At 37.7% G+C, this 21447-nt stretch overlaps 1 protein-coding gene across 2 annotated transcripts in view; it reads left to right on the top strand.

The window, feature by feature from the left end:
- The window catches only part of MGLL (monoglyceride lipase), a 1112320-nt gene that overhangs the window by 719092 nt on the left and 371781 nt on the right, over positions 1–21447 (top strand). For both annotated transcript variants that reach the window (XM_044078543.1, XM_044078544.1), the window contains one exon: positions 19767–19877. In XM_044078543.1, coding sequence (XP_043934478.1) covers positions 19767–19877 — 111 coding nt within the window. The remainder of the gene's footprint in view (positions 1–19766; positions 19878–21447) is intronic.

Genomic DNA, 21447 nt, shown 5'->3' with positions numbered 1-21447 from the left:
CTCTATGAAGTGTTACAAAACCATGCAGTCCCCCAACAACTTCTATAGGCAAATTAACTTCCTAACTGAGGAGAACAAAATACAGGATCCCCTGACTTTGCTCCCATTTCTAATATTTGCTTTGGCTACAATGACTTCCAATGCGGTTCCTTAAACATACATCTTAGTAGCATCTCTGCCATTATATCACAGCCCCAAAGCGTACTCCCTTCTCCCAAGAATTAATTCTCCCTCAATTGTTCACTACATAAAAAATAAAAAAGCAGAGAAATATTGGGTAACATTCCCCTGAAATGTACCCCTGGTCCATTTCAATGTGTAAAGACTACTTTGTTACCTTTTTCCTCTTCACAAACACAACGTCACTGGTACAGAGGAATCGGTGTACAATCACCTGTATTAAAATCCTTTATTTTAAAAGCGAACAAAATTCCACTTGGACAGTAGAAAAAAATAGAAATATACTAAAACGGTTTAGCTCTTTCACCCACTCTATGTGGGCTTCCTCAGAACACCATTAGCATTGAACATAAACATTTAAATAACTTTTTGGCGCCAAAAAATTCAAAAGCATGGGCTGCCCTTAAAGTTATATCGCTCAATTAATAATTTTCATAAAAAACAATACTTTAAAAACTATGTGCGCTACGTTTGCATATTTACTGTGCTTAAATATTAAATTCCATGCACCATATATAGCATTTACTATATGCCCCATCCAATCGATCTGCATATCTCATTTCATGCATATATACCCATTTATATAAAACACTGTTCTAAATACAAAATGATTAACCAAAATTTTTTTTTATATAAAATATTCTGTGCATCACTAAAAATACTAAATCTATGTATGTTCATACTTTTGTATATTATATACTTGCTAACTATACATAATTCTAAAAAACATATCAACAATCAATAAATCCAGACCTACTTGAGAAGACTCTCTTGTATTCATTACTACCTATCATAACATTTAATTTAATTCAAACATTCTACATTCCCTACTAATTATTTTTATACCTTCTACATAATTCTAGCAATCCGTCCCTTATCCATACCTTTATAATCTGTTAGTTAGTATAGGTTTTATAGATATAAAATCATTCATACCTGGTGGATTCGAGGCGTCAGTGTATAATTGCCACCACACTTCTCTAAACCCCAAAATACTTTTCCTATTTCCACCTTTAGGAATAAATTTAATATATTCTGATATGGTAAATCTAAAATTGTGTGTTTCACCATACTTTTCTATGTGTCTATATAGTGCATTGTTACTATCTTTCTTTCTGATACTATATAGGTGATCATATATCCGCTTCTTAAAAGATCTTTCTGTCTTCCCTATATAGAATCCAGAACATACACTGCAATTTGCCATATAGACCACATATTTAGTATTACAGTTGCCTTGTTTAAATCTTATTTTGGTGTTGTTTATGTTATCCAAAAGGATTTCTTTTTCTTCCATTATTACACTACACTGTTTGCAATTTCCACATCTACTAGTTGATTTGTTATAACTGTTGATTATATTTATCTCTTTATCCATCCCTCTATGCTCTAACAATCTCTTAAGATTACTTGCCATCTTATACACAAAGTGTGGTTTGTCGCCTACTATTTCCACCAATTCATCATCCACCAACAGAATTTTCCAGTTATTTTCCATTATTCTCTTTATCTGATGTACATAGGGACCATATTCCAACACACAAGCTCATTGATATTTACCTCCTATGTCTTTCAATTCCATTTTGTTAATTGATCTTTTCATTCCTTCATATTTTCCTAGTAATGGTGGATATTTCTTTCCCCATTCCTGCATGACATACTTCTTCACATCTGCCATCATTTCTTTGTTATAACCTCTTTCATCAAATAATCTAGTTATGTGTTCTAATTCATCCACCATTTCTTCATACCTAGATGTCATATGAGCTGCCCTTATGCATTGTCCTTTGTATATATTATACAATTGTTTTCTTGGATGGTTACTCCTATAGTGTAAATAATCATTAGAAAATGTACCTTTTCTATAAATACGAGATTTAAATCCCTTTTCATCATGGGAAATAAAAGTATCAAGATAAGCTATTCCATTACTACTAACAGAATGTGTGAATTTGAGAAATTCACAACTTGAATTTAAAAATGTTATAAATAAATCTAGTTCATCAGAACTCCCTTCCCATAATATGTAAATATTATCCAAAAATCTAGAATAATGTCTCACATACCTAAACATATTATTAGGGAATACAACTGTTTCCTCCCAATCCAACATGACTAAATTAGCAAATATTGGAGCACATGCTGAACCCATTGCAACACCCCTATTTTGTCTATAATGTTCACCTTTGTAGTAAATATAATTATGATCTAACACCATACAGTCCATAATCAAACATATCCTTTCCCAATCAATTTGTGTGTGTCTTCTGATACTATTGCAAAATGCTTCTAACCCCAATTGTTTCGGAATGCAAGAAAACAAATCTATTACATCTATTGTTTCATATAGATATCTATTATACTCTTCGTGTATAGGGAAACTACCTAAGAATTCCCAATAATCTTTAACTAGGTGTGAAATTTGTTTATAGATTTTAATATTTAAGCACAGTAAGTAGTTGTTGCCTCATAGTAAGATGCTGTCCGGTTCGATTCTCAGCTAGAGCGTCTTCTGAGTGGAGACATGCATGAATGGGCATGCCTTCTTTGAAGGTTGTGCATCAGGGCTGGCAACTCGGCATGTAAAAATTAACTGCAAATCATTAGCGGACTGGAGTTCCGCTGTGGCGACCCCTAACCGGGAAAAGCCGAAAGACAACCACCAAATATGTAAACATATAGCGCACATAACAGTTTTTAAAGTATTGTTTTTTATGAAAATTATTAATTGAGCGATATAACTTTAAGGGCAGCCCATGTTTTTGAATTTTTTGGCGCCAAAAAAGTTATTTAAATGTTTATGTTCAATGCTAATGGTGTTCTGAGGAAGCCCACATAGACTGGGTGAAAAGTGCTAAAACGTTTTAGTATATTTCTGTTTTTTTCTACTGTCCAAGTGGAATTTTGTTCGCTTTTAAAATAAATGATTTTAATACAAGTGATTGTACACCGATTCCTCTGTACCAGTGACGTTGTGTTTGTGAAGAGAAAAAAGCTGTTTGTTGATTCAACGTTACATACATTTGGAAGAATTTGTACTCATTAAATCAATAAGCATCTTACATGCGAAGTGAGAACACGATGTGAACAGTAGATGCAGACCAAGGTTCTGGTGTGGCTAGCAGTATAAAGACAAAATGAAATGTTATTTTGTCTTCTTGTCAAATTCTATATTACCAAAAATTGGTTGGATCGTACTAAGTTGTAGATGGGTTTCAGAAGCATGGTGATTAAATATATTACCTCACAAAAACTGTTATTAATTAGTCCCAAGAAATGTATTTACTTTCAAAAGTTTTAAGATACCATATTTGAAGTATTATCCGATAATTTCTATACTACTTAACTTGGAGGTTGCAAACTTAAAGGCTGCTACCCTATTGTTTGCTTCTTTCTTTTCATTTTCTTTCTTCTGTTTTCTCCCTTTACACTGCCCAACTGGTGTGTGGCTCAGTTAGCAAACAATCTCCCCAAATACGATTGCTGCTTTAGATTGTACATAAATAATTATACCATGTGTTCAGGTGGAATGTCGATTTGCTCACTCTTGTGTTTTCTACTTATGTTCATCCTGATGTTTAGCTATATGTAGCACTGGTGTATATAGTTTGTATATAGATTGTATTCACCTACTACCTTGTAACTGAATGATACTCATATTCTGTAAGTGTTTTGTGATGATGTTAAATTGAAATTCAATGAAAACTCTATTTGAAAAAAAAATTTTATGATGGCTCACTGTGATCCAGGAAACAGTCCTGTTGTTTGCCCATTTCCTACAGCTACAGGTACAAATACATTTTCTTCTATGCAACAGTTCTCTAAGCAGACTAAGGAGATTATTTTTGCCTCTGTGCCACAACCTCTTTATAATGGGTTCAGGCTGTTAAGACAGTTGAGGGCACATGACTGAAGTGAAATTAATCTCTTAAAAACATATGGCTGTAGCATATTCTCTGTTGGTGCAGATAAGAGTGCAGCACCACGCCTACAACTTCAGTTGCCAAATGTATGTGAACAATTGCAACATGTGAAAGTGTGCTGGAGTATGAAGAAAATCCTGAGTGCTGCTTTAATCATACTTGTGATCCAGTATGTGTTGTAGGCAGTGTTCCCTGTACACTGCAAAGGATGTAATGGTCCAAACACACTATTAATAAAGACACTGGTCATTGTACACTACATTGTCTCTGCCACTGACATGCTCACTGGGCATCATGCTGCCACTTCAATGCCATATTGCCAGCTGTTTTAGATGCCTTGAGAATCCATGGCATTATTTCCCCCCTGTGCACCTGGTTGTTGAAACATGTTTCTGCATGCTCCTTTGTGCCTGTAGTGAGTTTATGAGAGCCACAAGTCTTTACAGATGAATTTCACTTCAACCATGTATCCAAAACCAGATGTACCTGCAGACAATTGTCTAGCCACCTAAAAGCCTGAACCCCCTTTTAATATATATCTTCTGGATACTAAATTTTAGGCTCACCCTTATACTCAGAGGGCTTAACAAAGGCATGTCCACAGTGGCAGCAAACCACTGTCTACAAGTAATCAAGGTACCTTTATACTTAATCAGCTAGTGGCTAGGTACAACTAAATGTAACAGTTCATTTTGGCAAGAGATTTATTTTGACTGATTCCAGTTTTAGGTTCTTCCAGTGAACATTGCAACCTCCCTCTAAAGTCTTCCTCATTTGATGTTGTCCTTTTCATTTTTCCTCAATGCATGGGTTATGGATCCATCCCCAGATCCAATCTGGCCACATTCCACAGACTTTGGATCCAACTTTTGAGTTTCTCCCTCTACCCGTAATGCCCTAGTCCACCCCCAATACCTAAGATTTCATTTGCTGCCATCTCACAAGGATGAGGATCCTCTCTCAGAGTATTTTTCAAACTATTATTGAGTGTTTTTGTAAGTGTTTTTCCTACATACCTCTTTCTCTTTACTTATTTATTTATAACTTTAAATATATTAATATGTTAATATAGTTCCTTCCTCCTAGCTTTCATTCTTCTTCTTATCATTAGCCCTTCTACCTCAGTAAGGTAGCTTTTTACATACCATTAATGGTATTTTTCCTTATTTTCTTTTCTGTTTCTCTTTCTACCCAGATTAGTAAGGTATTTTTCCTTCCCATTCTTGGTAAACCTTTACTATACAAAAAAAAAAAAAAAAAAAAATATATATATATATATATATATATATATATATATATATTATAAATCTTATCTTTTTCTAGGTTTTTCAATCCCATTTATTTTATAGAATTATGACTGAGAAGCCTACAGGTGTTAAAAATGCACTTCCTGTGGGTACAAAATTCTGAATTTGGATGCCCACAGGAAGTGCATTTATTGTTTTGGAGCAGCACACCTTTGTACAAACTGTACCATTTGTGCTGTGCTTAACTTGAGGGCTGTTGCAGATAGGTCATCAAAGGGTTCTTACCTTTCTCCTTTTCTTCCTCCTCCTCTCTGGCTCAAACATCTAGCAAATATTTAAAGGCTCCATGAGAGACTCCACCTAAGTCTCCAAAGACTTCGTCATCCTTTGAACTTCCACAGAAGATACACAGATCATAGGATCCAACTTTGTCAGATCTGAAGAGAAAACTTCATATCCTAAGTCCTTGGATCTGGTAGTGATTTCAGGTAGTCCTCCTGCTCAATCTTCAGATCCAAAATCATTAAATCCAACTTCTGGCATGCCTCATACTCCAAGAACTCTTTCGCCTGAGTTTTTTTATTCATCCTATTTCTCCTTGGCTCCAATCCCTCCTTTATGCAAACTCTGAGAAAACACTCTAGACCTCAAACCATTATCTTATCTGTCAGGTCTTCCAACAGTCTTTCTGAAGCTGAAGTTGATAGGATGATGAGAAAGTTCCTCAGAGCTCAGAGCCAGATGGGAGTTATACCAGCTCCGTCTCTCATTGGATCTGTGAGCCTTCCTTCCACAGCCAATACAGTTGTATCTCATTCTCAATCCATCCTTTGGTTTCAGAGCCCCCGGATCTGAGAGTTAGAGAGTACTGGTGTCACAGACAAACAGGATTACATCTTCGACTCTGATAGTTTTCTCTGACCAGTTCTGCTCCTGTTTCCTCAGATCAGGATGAGTCTCAAAGCTGAAGCACCTGTGTCAGATCCACGGGGCCATGATCTACTCTAATGATGTTGGAGCCATCCTTGCCCCTCGGAGCCTCAGTGCTAGAGTACTTGGGTGGCTCCCTCCTTGAGGCACTGATCTGGACAAAGTTTCAGCTTGCATACTTTGGAAGTCTTGACTTTGGTGCAGCCAGCCATGGCTACTCCATGTCCATCACCCTTCGAGGTTGTAGAGAGGGTGTTCTTTCATTGTAGAGATCCAGTCCTCATACATCCGCAGTCCTACACTATTTCCCCCTTATGGTTCAGAGCTGTGATCCCATCAGACCTACTCCACAGGGACATCCAGTACCAACTAACATCCAGTCAGCTCCCACAGAAGAACTATCCATCTCTTTGGACACCTCCCCAGAGCATCCTACTGACAGAACCTGTAAACAGAGGCACATAGAGTCCCCCTTGGAATCTGTCATTGAAGATACTAACTTTGATGAAGGGGAAAAGTCCTCCAGATCATCACCTGATTACATCTTATTTGGAGACTTTTTGGAGATCCTTAAGCAGAAAGATGGTAAGTCCTCAGATAATCCTTCCCCTGAGAAGTCGGTGTTTCTGTAAGTCTTTGGTGCTAGCCCATCTATGTCTTGGATGACTCCTCGGCTAATGAGCTTATCAACCTAGTCTCTTGCCAGGCATGGAAGGAACTGGATTCTGTTGAACCAATCCCACATCTTCCATGGATGCTTCCTAATTAGGGTGTGGATGGGGGCATTTCTTGGGAAAGGATGGTCCAAGGCACGTGGACCCTCAAGAGACTAATTTGCACATCAATGTCTTAGATACCAGGGCAGTCTTATTAGCATTGCAGGCATTTCAAGAGGTTCTCCCTCTGGGAACTATTGAGATTCAAATTGAAAACATGTCTGTGGTCTAGTACATCAACAAACAAGGGGGAACTCAATCTCTGTTGAGAAGCTAGGAGAGTGTAACATTGGGCGATATCGTCCAATTACGTTCTACTGGGAATGCACATTCCAGAAAAATCCCACGTACTAGCAGACAAACTTATTAGGACCATTCTGATACCTCATGAGTGGTCTCCCAATCAATCTGTGACAGAGAAAATTTTATGTCAATGGGGCCTACCTTTCTGTGATTTTTTTGCTTCTCCCCATAGCAACAAATGTGGCAAGTACTTTGGCTTGATCCCCCTTCAGTGGGAGTCACCAAGAGATGCTGTAGTCCATATTTGGCCCTCCGGTCTCCTTTACACCTATCCCCCAGTACCTCTGATTCTGAAATTCTTAACAGAAAGCCAGTTGGTTGAAGAGCTCCATTAACCTCATTGTCTCCTTTTGGCCTCACCAGGTGTGGTTTCCCTTCCTTTGGTCTCATCTTCATTATCCTCCTTGGATACTGGACTGCAGTCCACATCTTCTGTCACATCCCTTGGGGATAAAACATCCCAATATCCCAACTCTCAAACTAACCACATGGTTTCTCCAGTTCATTTAATAGCTAGACACCCCATGCTTTCTTCCCTGGTTCAGCATATACTTTTGTTCTCACAGAAAGATTCTACTAAGAGGATTTACAAGAGTAAATGGAAAAAAATCTTGATGTGGGCCCTGAGAAATGACATTGATCCTTGTACTGCCCCTGTATCTTCTGTGCTAGAGTTTTTGACTTCTCTCTTTAAAGAAGGTGCTAGTTTTTCCATAGTTAAAGTGCAGTTGGCAGCCATATCAAATTTTCACTCAGGAGACAATGCTTCTTCCTTGGTCGCTTCCAAGTTGTGCAAGACTTTCTTAAAGGGCATCTTCTTGCTTAGACCTCCAGTGAAAGATTTGTCATCTGCTTGGGATTTAGCAGTAGTACTTCAAAGCTTAACTCAACAATCCTTTGAACCTTTAGCAAAAGCTGATTTTAGATTTCTATCTTGGAAAACAGACAGTTTAGTGGCTATTACATTCGCAAAAAAGATTTCCAAACTCCAGGCTCTTTCTTCCAAAGCCCCTTACATTGTTTTTCATAAAGATAGAATTACCTTATGAACCAATCCCTCTTTCCTACCAAAAGTGGTTTCTGAATCAAACATAAATCAAACCATTCATATATCGCTACATCTTTTAGATGTGCACAGACAACTACATTTCTGTTTACACAGAACAAAAGATTTCAGAAAAATTGACCATTTGTTTCTTTTTCATCTAGTAGGTTGGGATCTCCAATTTCTAAAGTTACATTGGCTGAATGGATAACTAACTGCATTTCCTAGATATGTTCTTGGCAAGGCCTGTCTGTACCAAAACTGCCTAAGGCTCATTTAGTCAGATCCATGGTCACCTCTTCTGCTTTCTGGTCTAGAACTTCCGTTGATGATATTTGTGCAGCAGCCACATGGTCTAATGTTCATACCGTTATTACTCATTACAAATTGGACATGATTTCCAAAAGCAGAGTTGCTTTTGGTTCAGCAGTTCTCCAGAATATCAGTTATGTAGCTAGGATCTCTGTCCCATACATTGAGGAAGAATGAAAAGGACAACATCAAATATTAAACTTATATCAAATATTAAACTTATGTACTCACTATAACTACACTTCTATTTTCTATTTTCATTCTTCCCCTTCCTGTCATTTTCTGGAGTGACCTGATAAGACTGTTGGAACCTGTAGTTACAGGTTTGAGCCCTGGTATTATTTATCTTCTCTTTTTCTGTGTTATATATATATGTATGTATGCATGTGTATGTATATATATATATATATATATATATATATATATATATATATATATATATATATATAGACGTATGTAAAGACCTTTAAAGCAGCAAACTTGATCTGAGGTATTGGGGTGGACAAGAGCATTATGGGTAGAGGGAGGAGCTCAAAAGTTGGATCCAAAGTCTGTGGAATGTGGCCAAGTCAAATCCGAGGACAGATCCACAACCCATATGTTGAGGAAGAATGAAAATGGGCAACACAGATGCATAGCTAATACATAACTTTAGTTTTAAGTTACTGAGGTCAAACATTCAGATATGCTCAGTGCATGCCTCTCCATCCTTTGAGGTTGTATGTCCATGACAGTAACTATTTATATGATTTCCAGTCTCACATGTTACTTGAGAGTAACACTATAGAAAACAAGTGTTGTTTTCTTCTTCTTCAGTGGAAGCATTCCTTCCATGAATATATGTTGATCACTTTTATTATGTTTTTCCAAGAAGTCTTCACTTGCAATTACCATTTACTAGACCCCACTGTTTTGCTGCCTTTTACAGTGAATATTTTTGCCCCAGGTAGGATCAGATGCATTTTTCACAGCATGTGATTCAGATATATGCTCTTATTGAGAGACCCATTTTCACTTATGGTTTAAAGACAGAAGTAGAGGTCCTCACTGAAAACACTGTTCAGAATTCCTTTCTGCTGATAGTACTGACAATAGGACATATGCCGCATACTTGGGCGTATGGAGAAATCCTTCCTCCTTCCTTCTGCTTCAAGGCCATGCAGACTTAGAAATACGCTAAGTTTTCAGTCCACTTTCTCATGTTTATGACCTCTCTCATCCTGGTAGAAGCCCCATTCCTTGATAGCTATGCTCATTTGTTTAATAATGCCCCAAGAGTGGTCTTATTTCTGAGTCATATGACACTTCTTTTGTTGCACAGAGAAGAACTACTACAACTGGCTTTATCCTACATTAATAATGACTGCACATTCTCCTACCTGGGGAGGGTATCTATGAGTCACATTTCTGCATATATGACTGCAGGAATCCTTATCTTTATTCATATCTCTACCTGGTTCAGAGGACTGGAGTGAACTTGTATCGGATGCCTTTCCTATCTTCATGTTGACTTTTGGCCTCCAATTATATAGCCACTTCTTCCTGAAGGACATCTACATATGAAGGTCTTCGCAGTCTTTCTGTTTTTTTTTCTCTCCCACAGACTTAAACAGATCTGCATTGTACATTCACTTATGGCCAGGTACCTTTCTTACCTAGGCTAGCTAATAGAGGGCTCTGCAGCATTTCAGAAACCATTCACCAGAAATTCATACTAAGACTTGTGCAATGTTTTTCATATCAACCATTGTAAAGGGATTAATACAATTTTTTTCTACTTTTCCAACCATTCTGAATGATCACAGAATTTTGTGTTTGGATTTACCTATTTAGAGTTCTTTCTCAAGGTCCAAACCTGGTATCTTGGGTTCCTTGACAATTTTTAAAACATCCTTAAAAATGTCAGATTTAGATATCCCCTTTTCAAGGTCTCTGAGTCTTGTCCCTGCTGCTATAGTTCATTTTGAGCATGTCTGTTAAATACCTCTTTGTTGCGGACTTTACTTTTATGCAATGATTATCCAAACTGCAGCCCTTTTCCTCCCTTGGTTCTTTCTAAGGATATAGTGTCCTTGTATGTCCCAGTCCAAACTTTTCCTTGTTGGCCTTATATAAGGTTATATGACTGTTGTGTGTGCTTCACTTCTATTCCATCAATGACACGGTGGTTTCTGGGTTGATTTTATGCAGAGTATTCTTCTGTCTGTCTTCATACGTTCATAGGTGTTTACTAGGCTAATGACCACAAGGGTCTTTTTAAGCCTAGCCATGCATCCCAAATCTCTGACAAGTTCTGATACCCTTGATAAGTGTAAGCATGGACCTGGGAGATGAACCATTTACAGGTTACCTGTGTCCATTAGAGACATAGGTGCCAAAACAGGAATGAATTTCCAGTTTTCCATCCAGTTGTCCAAGTTGCACTTGAATTGAGTTAGGGAGGAACTCTGTTTCACATGGATGAGGAACCTGTTCCATAAACTGGGTAGTCTCTGGGATACATACTTATTTCTCCAGCAGGTCCTATTTATATCACAGGCAAGGTTTAAGTCTTTAGAATGGGTAATTCTGGTACTGTTTGTTTAGTGGACATGCAGGTCCATCAGAGTGGGGTCTGTCAATGCCCTGTATGCCAGGCATAGATCTCCCCTCAAAAGCCTGTAGGAGACAGAATACAGGGAGAGGGCCTTGAGGCAGTCTGCAAAGACATATTACTTACACCATGTATTCTTTTAATGAGGAATATGCCTGGTTAGGTACATACCAAAGGGAGCATTGTACTCAATGATAGGTCTGATGAATGCCAAATACAGTGGAACAATGACTTTCTTGGACTTAGATGCCATACCTTTGTTTATAAATTGTGCAACATAGAATGACTTCCTCACCACTGTAGACATGTGACAATCTAAGCGACGATCTAAGGATACAGTACTCTCTCTCTCTGTGTCCCTAAGTCCCTGACTAGTGGAGCATCTCTAAGGGGTGTATTGTCAATATGATAGTTAGCAGGGATGAATGACTTCCCAAGGATACTATTATGTATTTCTTGGCATTTAATTTTAGTCCATGGCTCTGACACCAGTTGTGTCAGTGTGTGATTCAATGACAGCTACTAATTTGCAATCATCTGCAAATTTAGTCAAGTCAGAGACCACTGACATTGGCCTTGACTTCAGAGAAGAAAATGCCAAGAAGGAGCGGTCCCAGGACTGATCCCTGAGGGATTCCACTTGTGACTGGCCTCTTTCTAGAGGTGGACTCCCCAATTCTAACTTCTTGGATCCTGTCTGTGAGCCAGTTGGTTATCCACCAGGTGACATATGAGTTTGTACCTAACCCCTTGAGTTTGTCAACAATGTCCAAGTGGGATATTGTGTCAAATGCCTTGGCCAGGTCAAGGTAGACAGTGTGAATTATTTTGCCCTCATGCATTGCTTTGGTGACCTTAGAATCTTACTTGATATATTTTCTTTTCTTACCAATGTATGACTGACATTGTCTTTTTACCCATGTTCTATATCTTCTTTTACCTGAAGTGTTTTTATTAATTTCTTGTTATATTACTATGCTCAGCATACATGATGTAACTTGTTTTGTGTATTATGCTGGATGTACTGTATTTGTATAACTTGATGTTGGAGCTTTTCTTCCCGGGCCTCCGCTGAAAATGGACCTGGTCCAGTCGGAATTTCCCGGCTGACAAATGTAAAATAAAAATAAATAAATATCGATAATCTCCATGATACTTCTTTCCACGACTTTACACATAAGACTAGTGAGACTTATGGGTCTCTAGTTTCCAGAGTTTGTAGACGGCCTACCTTTGTGCAGAGGGATGACTGTTGCTTTTCTCAATTCATGAGGCATGAAGCCTGATCAGAGGCTACAGTTAAATAGCAATTCCAAGGCTCTGATAGGTCATGTTTCATGCTTTTTAGAAAGCATCCTGGGATATTGTCTGAGCCCATTGATACAGTGTTCTTGGTCTTAGAGAGACCATTAAGGACCTGTTCCCTAGGGATAGTAGGGGGGAGTTATATTTGATGATATTTCCTGGGGGAAGGTTGAGGGGGAGAGAGGAGTAAAGTTGGAGGTGAATTTATCAGCCAAGAGGTTTGCTATATCTTCTGTCTCAGTATAGGTGGCTCCATTTACAATGAGCTCTGCACACAATTGTGTACTGCCTTTGAAATTGCAGACATAGCTAAAGAATGCTTTGTGGTTTTCCTTGGCCTGGGAGGCCAAACTTACCTCAAAGTTGGTTTTGGTAGACTTTATTTGTCCTCTGAGTTGTTTGTTTAGTTTGATGAGAGTGCTTCTATCCTGCTGGGTGCTGCACCTCCTAATTTTTGCCATGATTTTCTTCCTTCTGTTATACAGCCAATTGATTTGTGATTCACCAGGGTGGCTTGTTTTTTGAGTTAGTTCTGTACTTCTTCCTGGTGGGTACAGCTGCCTCTATGCAGCTACCAACATGTCTATACAGGGTTTCTGTGAACAGTTCTGCATAGGTAGAAGTGTTCTCATGGTTTATGGGGGCTTGAAATTTTGTCAGATTCTCACTTAATAGCAAGAGGTTACCCTTAGAATAGTTCCTGTATATTCCAGGTTTAGCTGGGGGTCCAGGTTTAATTTTTACTTCAAAGGAGAACATTTTGTGGTCTGACCTTACCAGGGAAGGCATTACAGTATGGGGTGTGCAGCAGTCTCCCATATTAGTGAGGACCAGATCCAGTATGGTTGTACCCTGGTTGGTGTATTGGCTATCTAGTCCAGGGAGTTTCTGTTTACAAAATCCAGGAATCTCTGTGCATGTATGTTTGGTGTCGTATAGGAGTCCCAGTTAATAGTTTGGTAATTAAAGTCACCCATGAGTGTGGTATTGGTTTGGATGGTTAGTGCTTCTAATAAGTTTAAATACATGGTATGGGTTTCCAGGGTCATAGTGGGGGACCTATAATTTTGCAAGAATAGTTTGTTATTCTAACACAATAAAATAATTATCATAGTCTGTGGATGTTCACAATCAGTTCACAATTGCTGCAGCTTTTGTATGCACACATGCAAATCAGATTTCTTGGGTAGCTTTGTAGCTGTTACAGTGATTCTGAGCAACAATCTAAGGCATCATGCCTAGGTAGTTGACAGATTGTAGAAATGTCTAAAATTCCCATGTCCTTTATACCAGGAGCCCGTGTAACCGGGGTAATGAATTAATCTTGAATGCTTTTATAGCAACAGCTTATGTGTTTTACAACTAGATGGCATTTATTGATCGCCTTGACAATTCTTTTCTACCTTGTCATGGTGGTTGGAAGATTAGTGCCCTGTTTAAGAAATGCAATCAGTGGTAACCATTTGCAGTGATAGATCACCAGATATCGGTGTTAACTTTCTCTCAAGTCTTTTTTATCAACATTTCCTTGTTTTGTACGTTTATTGCAGCTTTACTCATACATTAATGAGACACTTTCCCTGGTCATGATCTCTTAAACTAGGTAATTAAAATTTCCATGACGTATCACCATAGCTTTCAACCTTTCATCTCAAAAATGTGGAACACCACCTCTTACAATGGTAAACAAATGGAGAAAATGTGAAAAACATACTAAATACTTATTAAAAAGTTCAACTTGAAAGCCCACAGCATAATTAATACGTATTTCTTCATAGTTACACAAAGTTCTTTTGACAAATGTATATGATTCATTATCGTCTATCAAGGATATGTGTTAACAATTCTTCACATTGAGTATGTATCAGACCTTTCAGTGTGGAACCATGTGTAACAAGGAATTTTTAATTTTCAAAATGAGGAATGTTCATCATAATGAGGTACAGTTGAGAGGTACATGTACCATCTAGGCTGATAAGCTTGGCTGTCTGTTCTAATGGTTGATGAAAATGGAACTTTCCAAAACATATACAAAAGTTATGTTCTTACTGTAACACTATGGATAGGATGTTCCATCTTCATCAGTGTACTCTCCTACCTTCCCGCTGTTTCATTCTTTACAGGGTGTGGAGGTTTGTTGTTGTTGTTGTGATCTTTTGCTGTTTGTGTTAGCTATTGCTTCAACTTAACATGGGCTACAAAGAAGGTCATTGTTTGCCTGAGATTATAGGTTAGGGGGAAGAACTGGTAGCCTGGAAAAGTCTCATATGCTGGGCTTTCATAGTCAAAACACTAGTGGCCGATGAAGGTGGAAAATCCCATCCAGATCTAGCGTTACAGCAGTAAGGATGTAACTTTCAGTTATATCCAATCATTTAACTAGTATATACATTTTTACAGAGGTGATCCCTCACTTTTGCACCCACTTATGTGAAGGATCTACATTCACATTCTGATAATTTTATATACAAACTCTAAGGCCACTGTGTCCTAGAAAGAAAAGAAAAACTGAACAGCTGGTTTTGCTGACAGATCAAACACTCCCTTTACTCTGAGGCATTGTAACTTCTGCAGTAGTATAATTACATAACAGAGGTGGGAGGGTTCAGATACCATTTTAGGGGATTGGGGGATTCCCCCCTGCAAACATGTTTTGACAATAATTGCATTTTTATGTTCATATTTAGAATAAAGTGAATTTATATGGCAATTCTGTTTGCTGTTGTTGATATTTTGTATTCATTGTTCTAATTATTTATTTATTTATTTTACATTTGTTTAACGGGAAAGTCCGATTGGGATAAGACCTATTATCAGTAGAGGCCCGGGTAGAGAAGCTACACATAGAGTGATTATACAAAAATTTATACAAGAAATTATAGAAAACTTATACAAGAAATTATACAAAAAAATACACAAGACATATAGCACACCAGAAGTTACATCCAATGCTATTATAACTGACATTTGTATTATACAGTCGTCTGATATAATTCCTTATTGTAGTGTAGACATTGTAGTTTCTCAAAGTAAGATGAGAAATGGTTTGTAGAGGAGAAATTGGATAGGAAAAGATGAGGTTAGAGATTATCTAGACATGAGAGAGAGAGCATAGATTATGAGGTGGTCAGGGAAGAAGAAAACGTATGACCAGAAGCTATTAAAACTAGTAGCCTGGAGTAGTACAGGAACAAAGCCAGGTGTCATTAAAATCATTTTTAAGAATCTTTTTGAATTGGTTGGTAATTGCATTGGTTCTGATGCGGTGTGTGTGGTAGTGAATTCCACCTTGTTGCTACATGATGAGAAAATAGCGAGTCCCCTGCAATATTAGTGGATTTGGACACCTGTAGTAGAGATTTATTTGTTGAGTGAAGACTTCTATTTGTGGTATGGGGCTGGAGAATATTTAGAAGGGCAGAATTAATTAATTATTCTATTATACATATTTTATTTTTTTCCTCTTATTAATGTTGATGTTCATCATTTTGTCATTCATCGAAGAGGCACCCTTCAAAAGTTAATAGTCACACACAGTAACAGCAATTTAGGCAAAATTCTTAATTTAAACTGATAAAAAAGCTAGAATGATTAAGTATTATATCTTTGTCCATTTTTAATTGGCATTGTTTATCTTGCCTCATAATCTTAGCAATTTCACTTTTAGTTTTCATCTTGGTTAAAGTGATCTATTTGCTGTACTAGTTGTAGTTTACCACCATTAAAAGACCTCATTTACTCATTTAAATAGTGCAGATGCAAGATATTTTAGAAATGCTGTGTAATTTATTATTCAAAATGATCAAAAGTGTCATTAGCACAGCTGATACGTAAGCTAGAAATGCATGTGTAAAATGATGTGTCTGAATATTTTATGAGAATAAGTAGAAGAATATGCAGACAAAAAGTAATTGTTCAAGCTGTACTGTTTGGCCTAAATAAATGAAGCAGCTGCGAAGAAATAAAGAGAACAAAAAAAAAATCACTCCATAGGAAGTCAGATATTTTCAAATGTGAGGAGAAGTGGGAGATAGGCTCATGTTAAAGAAGGAAACAAAAAGAGTATCTGGGTCTGGTACAGTAACAACAGGAAACAGACCAGAGAAAATATTTGAACCAGACTTAGGCGTAGAGTATAGTGAAAGATATTCCATGAAGGAGATATTCAAAGTACAGACATTGCCAGACAGATGAAGAGCTAAGATGGGATTTTATATTTTTAAGAAAAACTCTGCAGGACCTGGCTGTTCTTGGAAATGCAGGAATACATTATTTTCCCTAGGAACTGTATGACTGCACCGGGATGTCTCCTTTATCATTCAGGGAATAATGTAACTGGCAAAAATGTTTCAGAAGCTGTAGTTGTGGAAAAGAGCACAGATAACCTTATAAATAAAGATATTGGGGACCTACAGACACTGGATCCTACCCAGTTTGGCTTTGTTAAGGGCCGATCCTGCCTCTTAAACCTGGTCGATTTCTTTGAAACAGTCACCAAGGCCATTGACGAGGGGAAGGTGGTCCACACAGCCTACCTGGACCTCGCAAAAGCCTTCGATACAATACCCCACTCTGGCATTATAGATAAGCTCACCAGCTTAAATATAAACCCCTATGTCACTAGATGGGTTGCAAACTGGCTCAAGGACAGAACCCACATGGTTAGAATTGCTGGAGCCATGTCAGACTCCAAACCAGTTACAAGTGGCTCAGTCCTGGGACCTCCCTTGTTCGGTATATATTTCTCAGAGGTACAGGCCAACATGGAAGGACTGTGGCTGACCAAGTTCGCAGATGACTGAAAACTGGGTGCCATAATCGACTCTCCAGCCGACACAAGCATCCTCCAAAAGGGCCTCATAGAAACAGACAAATGGTGCCAGAGCCATGGCCTCAAGCTAAATGCCAAAAAGTGTATAGTCATCCCCTTTGGCAAAAACAAAGTGCCCACAAATTACCACGTAAGTGGTAATCCATTAAGTACGGAAGAAGTAATTAGGGACCTGGGGACCCAAGTTGATAGCAATCTCTCATTTGACAACCACGTGGCCAAAGTGGTTAGAAAAACATTTTATATAGCCCACCAAATCATGAAGGGATTCACATCTGGATCAGGGGAGGTCATTGTGCCTCTTTACTCATCCCTCATCAGGCCCATAATTGAGTACAATGCCCCTTTTGGGATGTACCTTACCAGACACCTGCAGCAACTGGAAAGACCCCAAAAGTACCTCACCAAGAGGATCAAAGGGCTCAAACAGATGCCATATGCTGCCCGGTTAAAGAAACTCCAGCTCTACTCAGTGGCATACCGCCTGCTCAGAGGCGATCTGTGCCTGACATATAAAGCCATGTCCAACCCGGAATTAATGGACATGCTGCACCTCAGAAAATCCAAATCCCATGAAGCTACGTGCTCGAGAGACTTCAACCTCAGCACTGAAATAAATAGGACATGCTGGAGGGACAGATTCATAACCCAGAGGCTCCCTTCACTCTGGAATAAAATCCCAGTCCAGGTTAGGCAGAGTCCCTCATTGACTCTCTTCAAGAGGAATCTTGATGAGTGGATGGGGGATCGTAGGTTTACCCCGGGTATCACTTCTGTGTCACTGTTAGACAAAGGCACAGTATAATAACCTCAAAAAAGGGCATAGCAAAATTAATTTAAAATGGGTGGCGAAAGCCAAACACACTCTGGCTAGGCTTATAAATGCCCTAGGGCAGATAGCCTAGTATGAACCTATGAGAGAGACAAGTGTGAAGGGCTAATGAGATTTTATTTCTGAACATTTATGCCTACCAGCAAATAATTTATCATTCTTACATGGGATGGCATTGTAAGTTACAGTTAGTAATTACAGGAAAAGGGAAAAAACAACAAGTTATAGTGGCCGGAAATTGGTATTGTTTGTAGTCTGTCCAAATGTATTAAGCAGCACTTTAAAATTAAAGCTAAAAAGCCTTTCTGCCTGTCAGAAAAGATAGCAATTGTTAAGACAATAAGGACTATAGCCCTTAGACCTGGATTTAATTCCCCCTAACTTTGTTCGATTTCTGTTTGACTTTGAACAAGTTATTTAACATAGGAATATAGGAGCAATTTCATTTATCTCTGTTTCAAGCACTTAATAGTATTTACCTTCCAAATCAAACAGGGCTGTACATGACAATCCTAGCGTAAATTTGTGTCTACCATATGAGTCATACTCACCTTGAAGGTAATTAAAGTAGCACTGTGATTTGTAGTGGAAACATATTCAGTAGGATGGGAATGCATTTAGTTAGTAATATCTCTCTCTCTGAGTTGTGTTTATTTGGTGGTGTAGATTTAGGTCCCTACTGTGGGTGTTTGTAGGGCCACTGGTTCTGCAAAGAAAGAGAATGACAAATAGGATTAAGTATTTCATGGTTTGAAAAACAAGACACAGCTCACCTTGATGCAGCCTGTAAGCTATTGAATATAATTAGTTATGCTAATCTGTTGGGATAGTTGAAATATTTAAGGCCTTTCTAGATGAGCAAAATGCTCCAATTTATGCAAACCAAATGGGGCATTGTATTCAGTGATGGGTCTGATAAAGGAAGAGTTCAGTGGCAGGTGGTCTTTTCTGGATCTTAAATGCATTCTCTTGGAAATAACTGGGCCAGATAGAAGGCTTTCCTGACTTTTGTGGAAATGTGAAGGTCAAATAAGACCAAAGTTTCCTGTTAAGTACCCAGGTCTATTATTACTGTGTCTGTCTGAAGAAGAGTATAATTTAAAAAATTTGAGATGGGAACAATATTTTTTTAGCAAATACTACAATACTGCATTTTTTGTGTTTAACATGAGACCATTTTCTGTTCACATTCTAGCTTTTGTTGGTGCTAATTAGTATCAGTGGATGTAGTGCCCAACTTGCAATCCAAAGCAAAGCTGGTTTCCTACTCCTTTGGAATATTGGATAACCAGATAAAATCTCCTCTGTTACCTATGAAAATAGCATTAATGCTAGTAGTTCCTACAGCGAAAATGAAGACAAAATGAAAAAGTAAATTAAATATCATTATACAACAGCTAGATTTTTACAGCTGGATTTCTTTGAAAGTGTTACATGAAACATAATATAAATGTTCCATTTTATCTTAAATAGAAAATCAGATTTCCTTCGTCATTGCCGTGTTTTGTTTGTCTTATTTATATTTATGAATGTATTTATTTTACTACAGGGTGGAGCTATCGCTATTTTAACTGCATGTGAAAGGCCTACTGAATTTGCTGGAGTGATGCTGATAGCACCAATGGTCGTAATGAATCCAGAGGCAGCAAGCCCATTTAAGGTAACTACAAATGCTTAAAAGCAACATTTCAACCAAAACTAAGACTGCACTGGAATGAAACTAATTTGTTTATAAAATGGATTTCTTTTTTTTGCCATTTGAAGTATTTAGTTGGATAACTTGTTTACTCCTGATATGTATAGGGATGCATTTAGATATTCTGTCCTTACCTCAGTAAACTAATTAGGGGAGCAAGGAAAGGTGAGAGGGTCTTAAGGTTCTGGAAGTCCGAGGCAGGAAACCAACAAATCAGCAGATGGGTGAAACAGTTTTGATCTATTCTGATATTTTTATTTTATTATACTTTGTTTTATGTGAGTTCTACAATTTGTATGATCTGGACATTTGAACTACTTGGAAATCTTTAATGGAATTTAGGGAATTTAGCTCTTTATTTAGCCACTTTGCTGGACTTCAGTTTTTGGATTGTTGTGGTGCTTTATTTTGCAACGGTTCTTCACTGAAAACACTCATCTAGATATTGCTAATACACACTGATAATACTGCTGTTAGCAGATAAAGATGTACATGATTTTCATTATATCAGGAAATTGGACCTACTTCTACCTGCAGGATTTTCTTCTTGGGAATATTAAAGCTGCCTTATCTCCTATTGTCTAACTGGTGTTTGTGTTAATCCAGCATTTCTGCCCTGAGTTGTGTAGCAGTCCCAGTTTGTCTGAAATGTGAGATCTTTCTTACTGACTGATTTTGCTTGCTGCCCACTGAGACTGCCCGGAATTGATTTAAGCTGAACATAATGCGTGCAGACTTTACTCCATTTCCTTTTATTTTCTATTTATTTTCAGTTCTTTTTATGATATATGTTATATTCGGTATGCAAACTAACTTGTCTAAGTGGTTATTTGAACATTATATGTTCTAAATTTTAAATCTTTTTAAACATAATTTTAATTCTTTAAATTTCATCATCTTATGTTATCTGTTGTGCATGACTGTATAACATCCCTTCTGGGATGGATTACTGTTGTTATGTTAGAGAGAAAAGCAGATCATAAGGAAACTGTATATAAATAATCTTAAAACTCAGGTCAACAACCTTAAAATAAAAATTATACCTAAGCGACATCCTAAGTGAAGAGCAGTCTCACTTATTCAACACAGTGAAAGTAGATGATACTGGCAACACCTCACCTGCGAAACTGAGTGAATAGATAGGAATATAAGGCACTGATACCTCTTTTAAATAACTGGGATCTAAATTATGGAGAGATTCTTAGATATATAATGTCTTATAAGATAGAGCTAACATAACCTAGACCTAGTGATGACAATCATAATAATCAGTCAGCATAGATCCTTCAACAGAATCATAATATAACTGAACTCTGGTTCCAAAAGTCTGAGCCTGCTGCAAGCAAGAAAAGTATATATCAAAGATCCCCAGAAAGAAAAAAACTGCAGTCGCTCAGATGTTATAATAAAATTGCATGAATGAGCATTACCAAACATGCAGGCAGCATCAGATTTTGAACCTGCTGATTTTCTTCAGGTGGAAGTAAAAGGATGTGGCAACCATTGATAACTGGTCTGCTATGTCAGAATGCTA

Source organism: Protopterus annectens, chromosome 7.part1 (assembly GCF_019279795.1).
Source record: "Protopterus annectens isolate FY-2018-M chromosome 7.part1, PAN1.0, whole genome shotgun sequence".
NCBI lineage: Eukaryota > Metazoa > Chordata > Ceratodontiformes > Protopteridae > Protopterus > Protopterus annectens.
The sequence above is the reverse complement of the archived record's forward strand: the minus strand, read 5'-3'. Positions and strand labels throughout refer to the sequence as shown.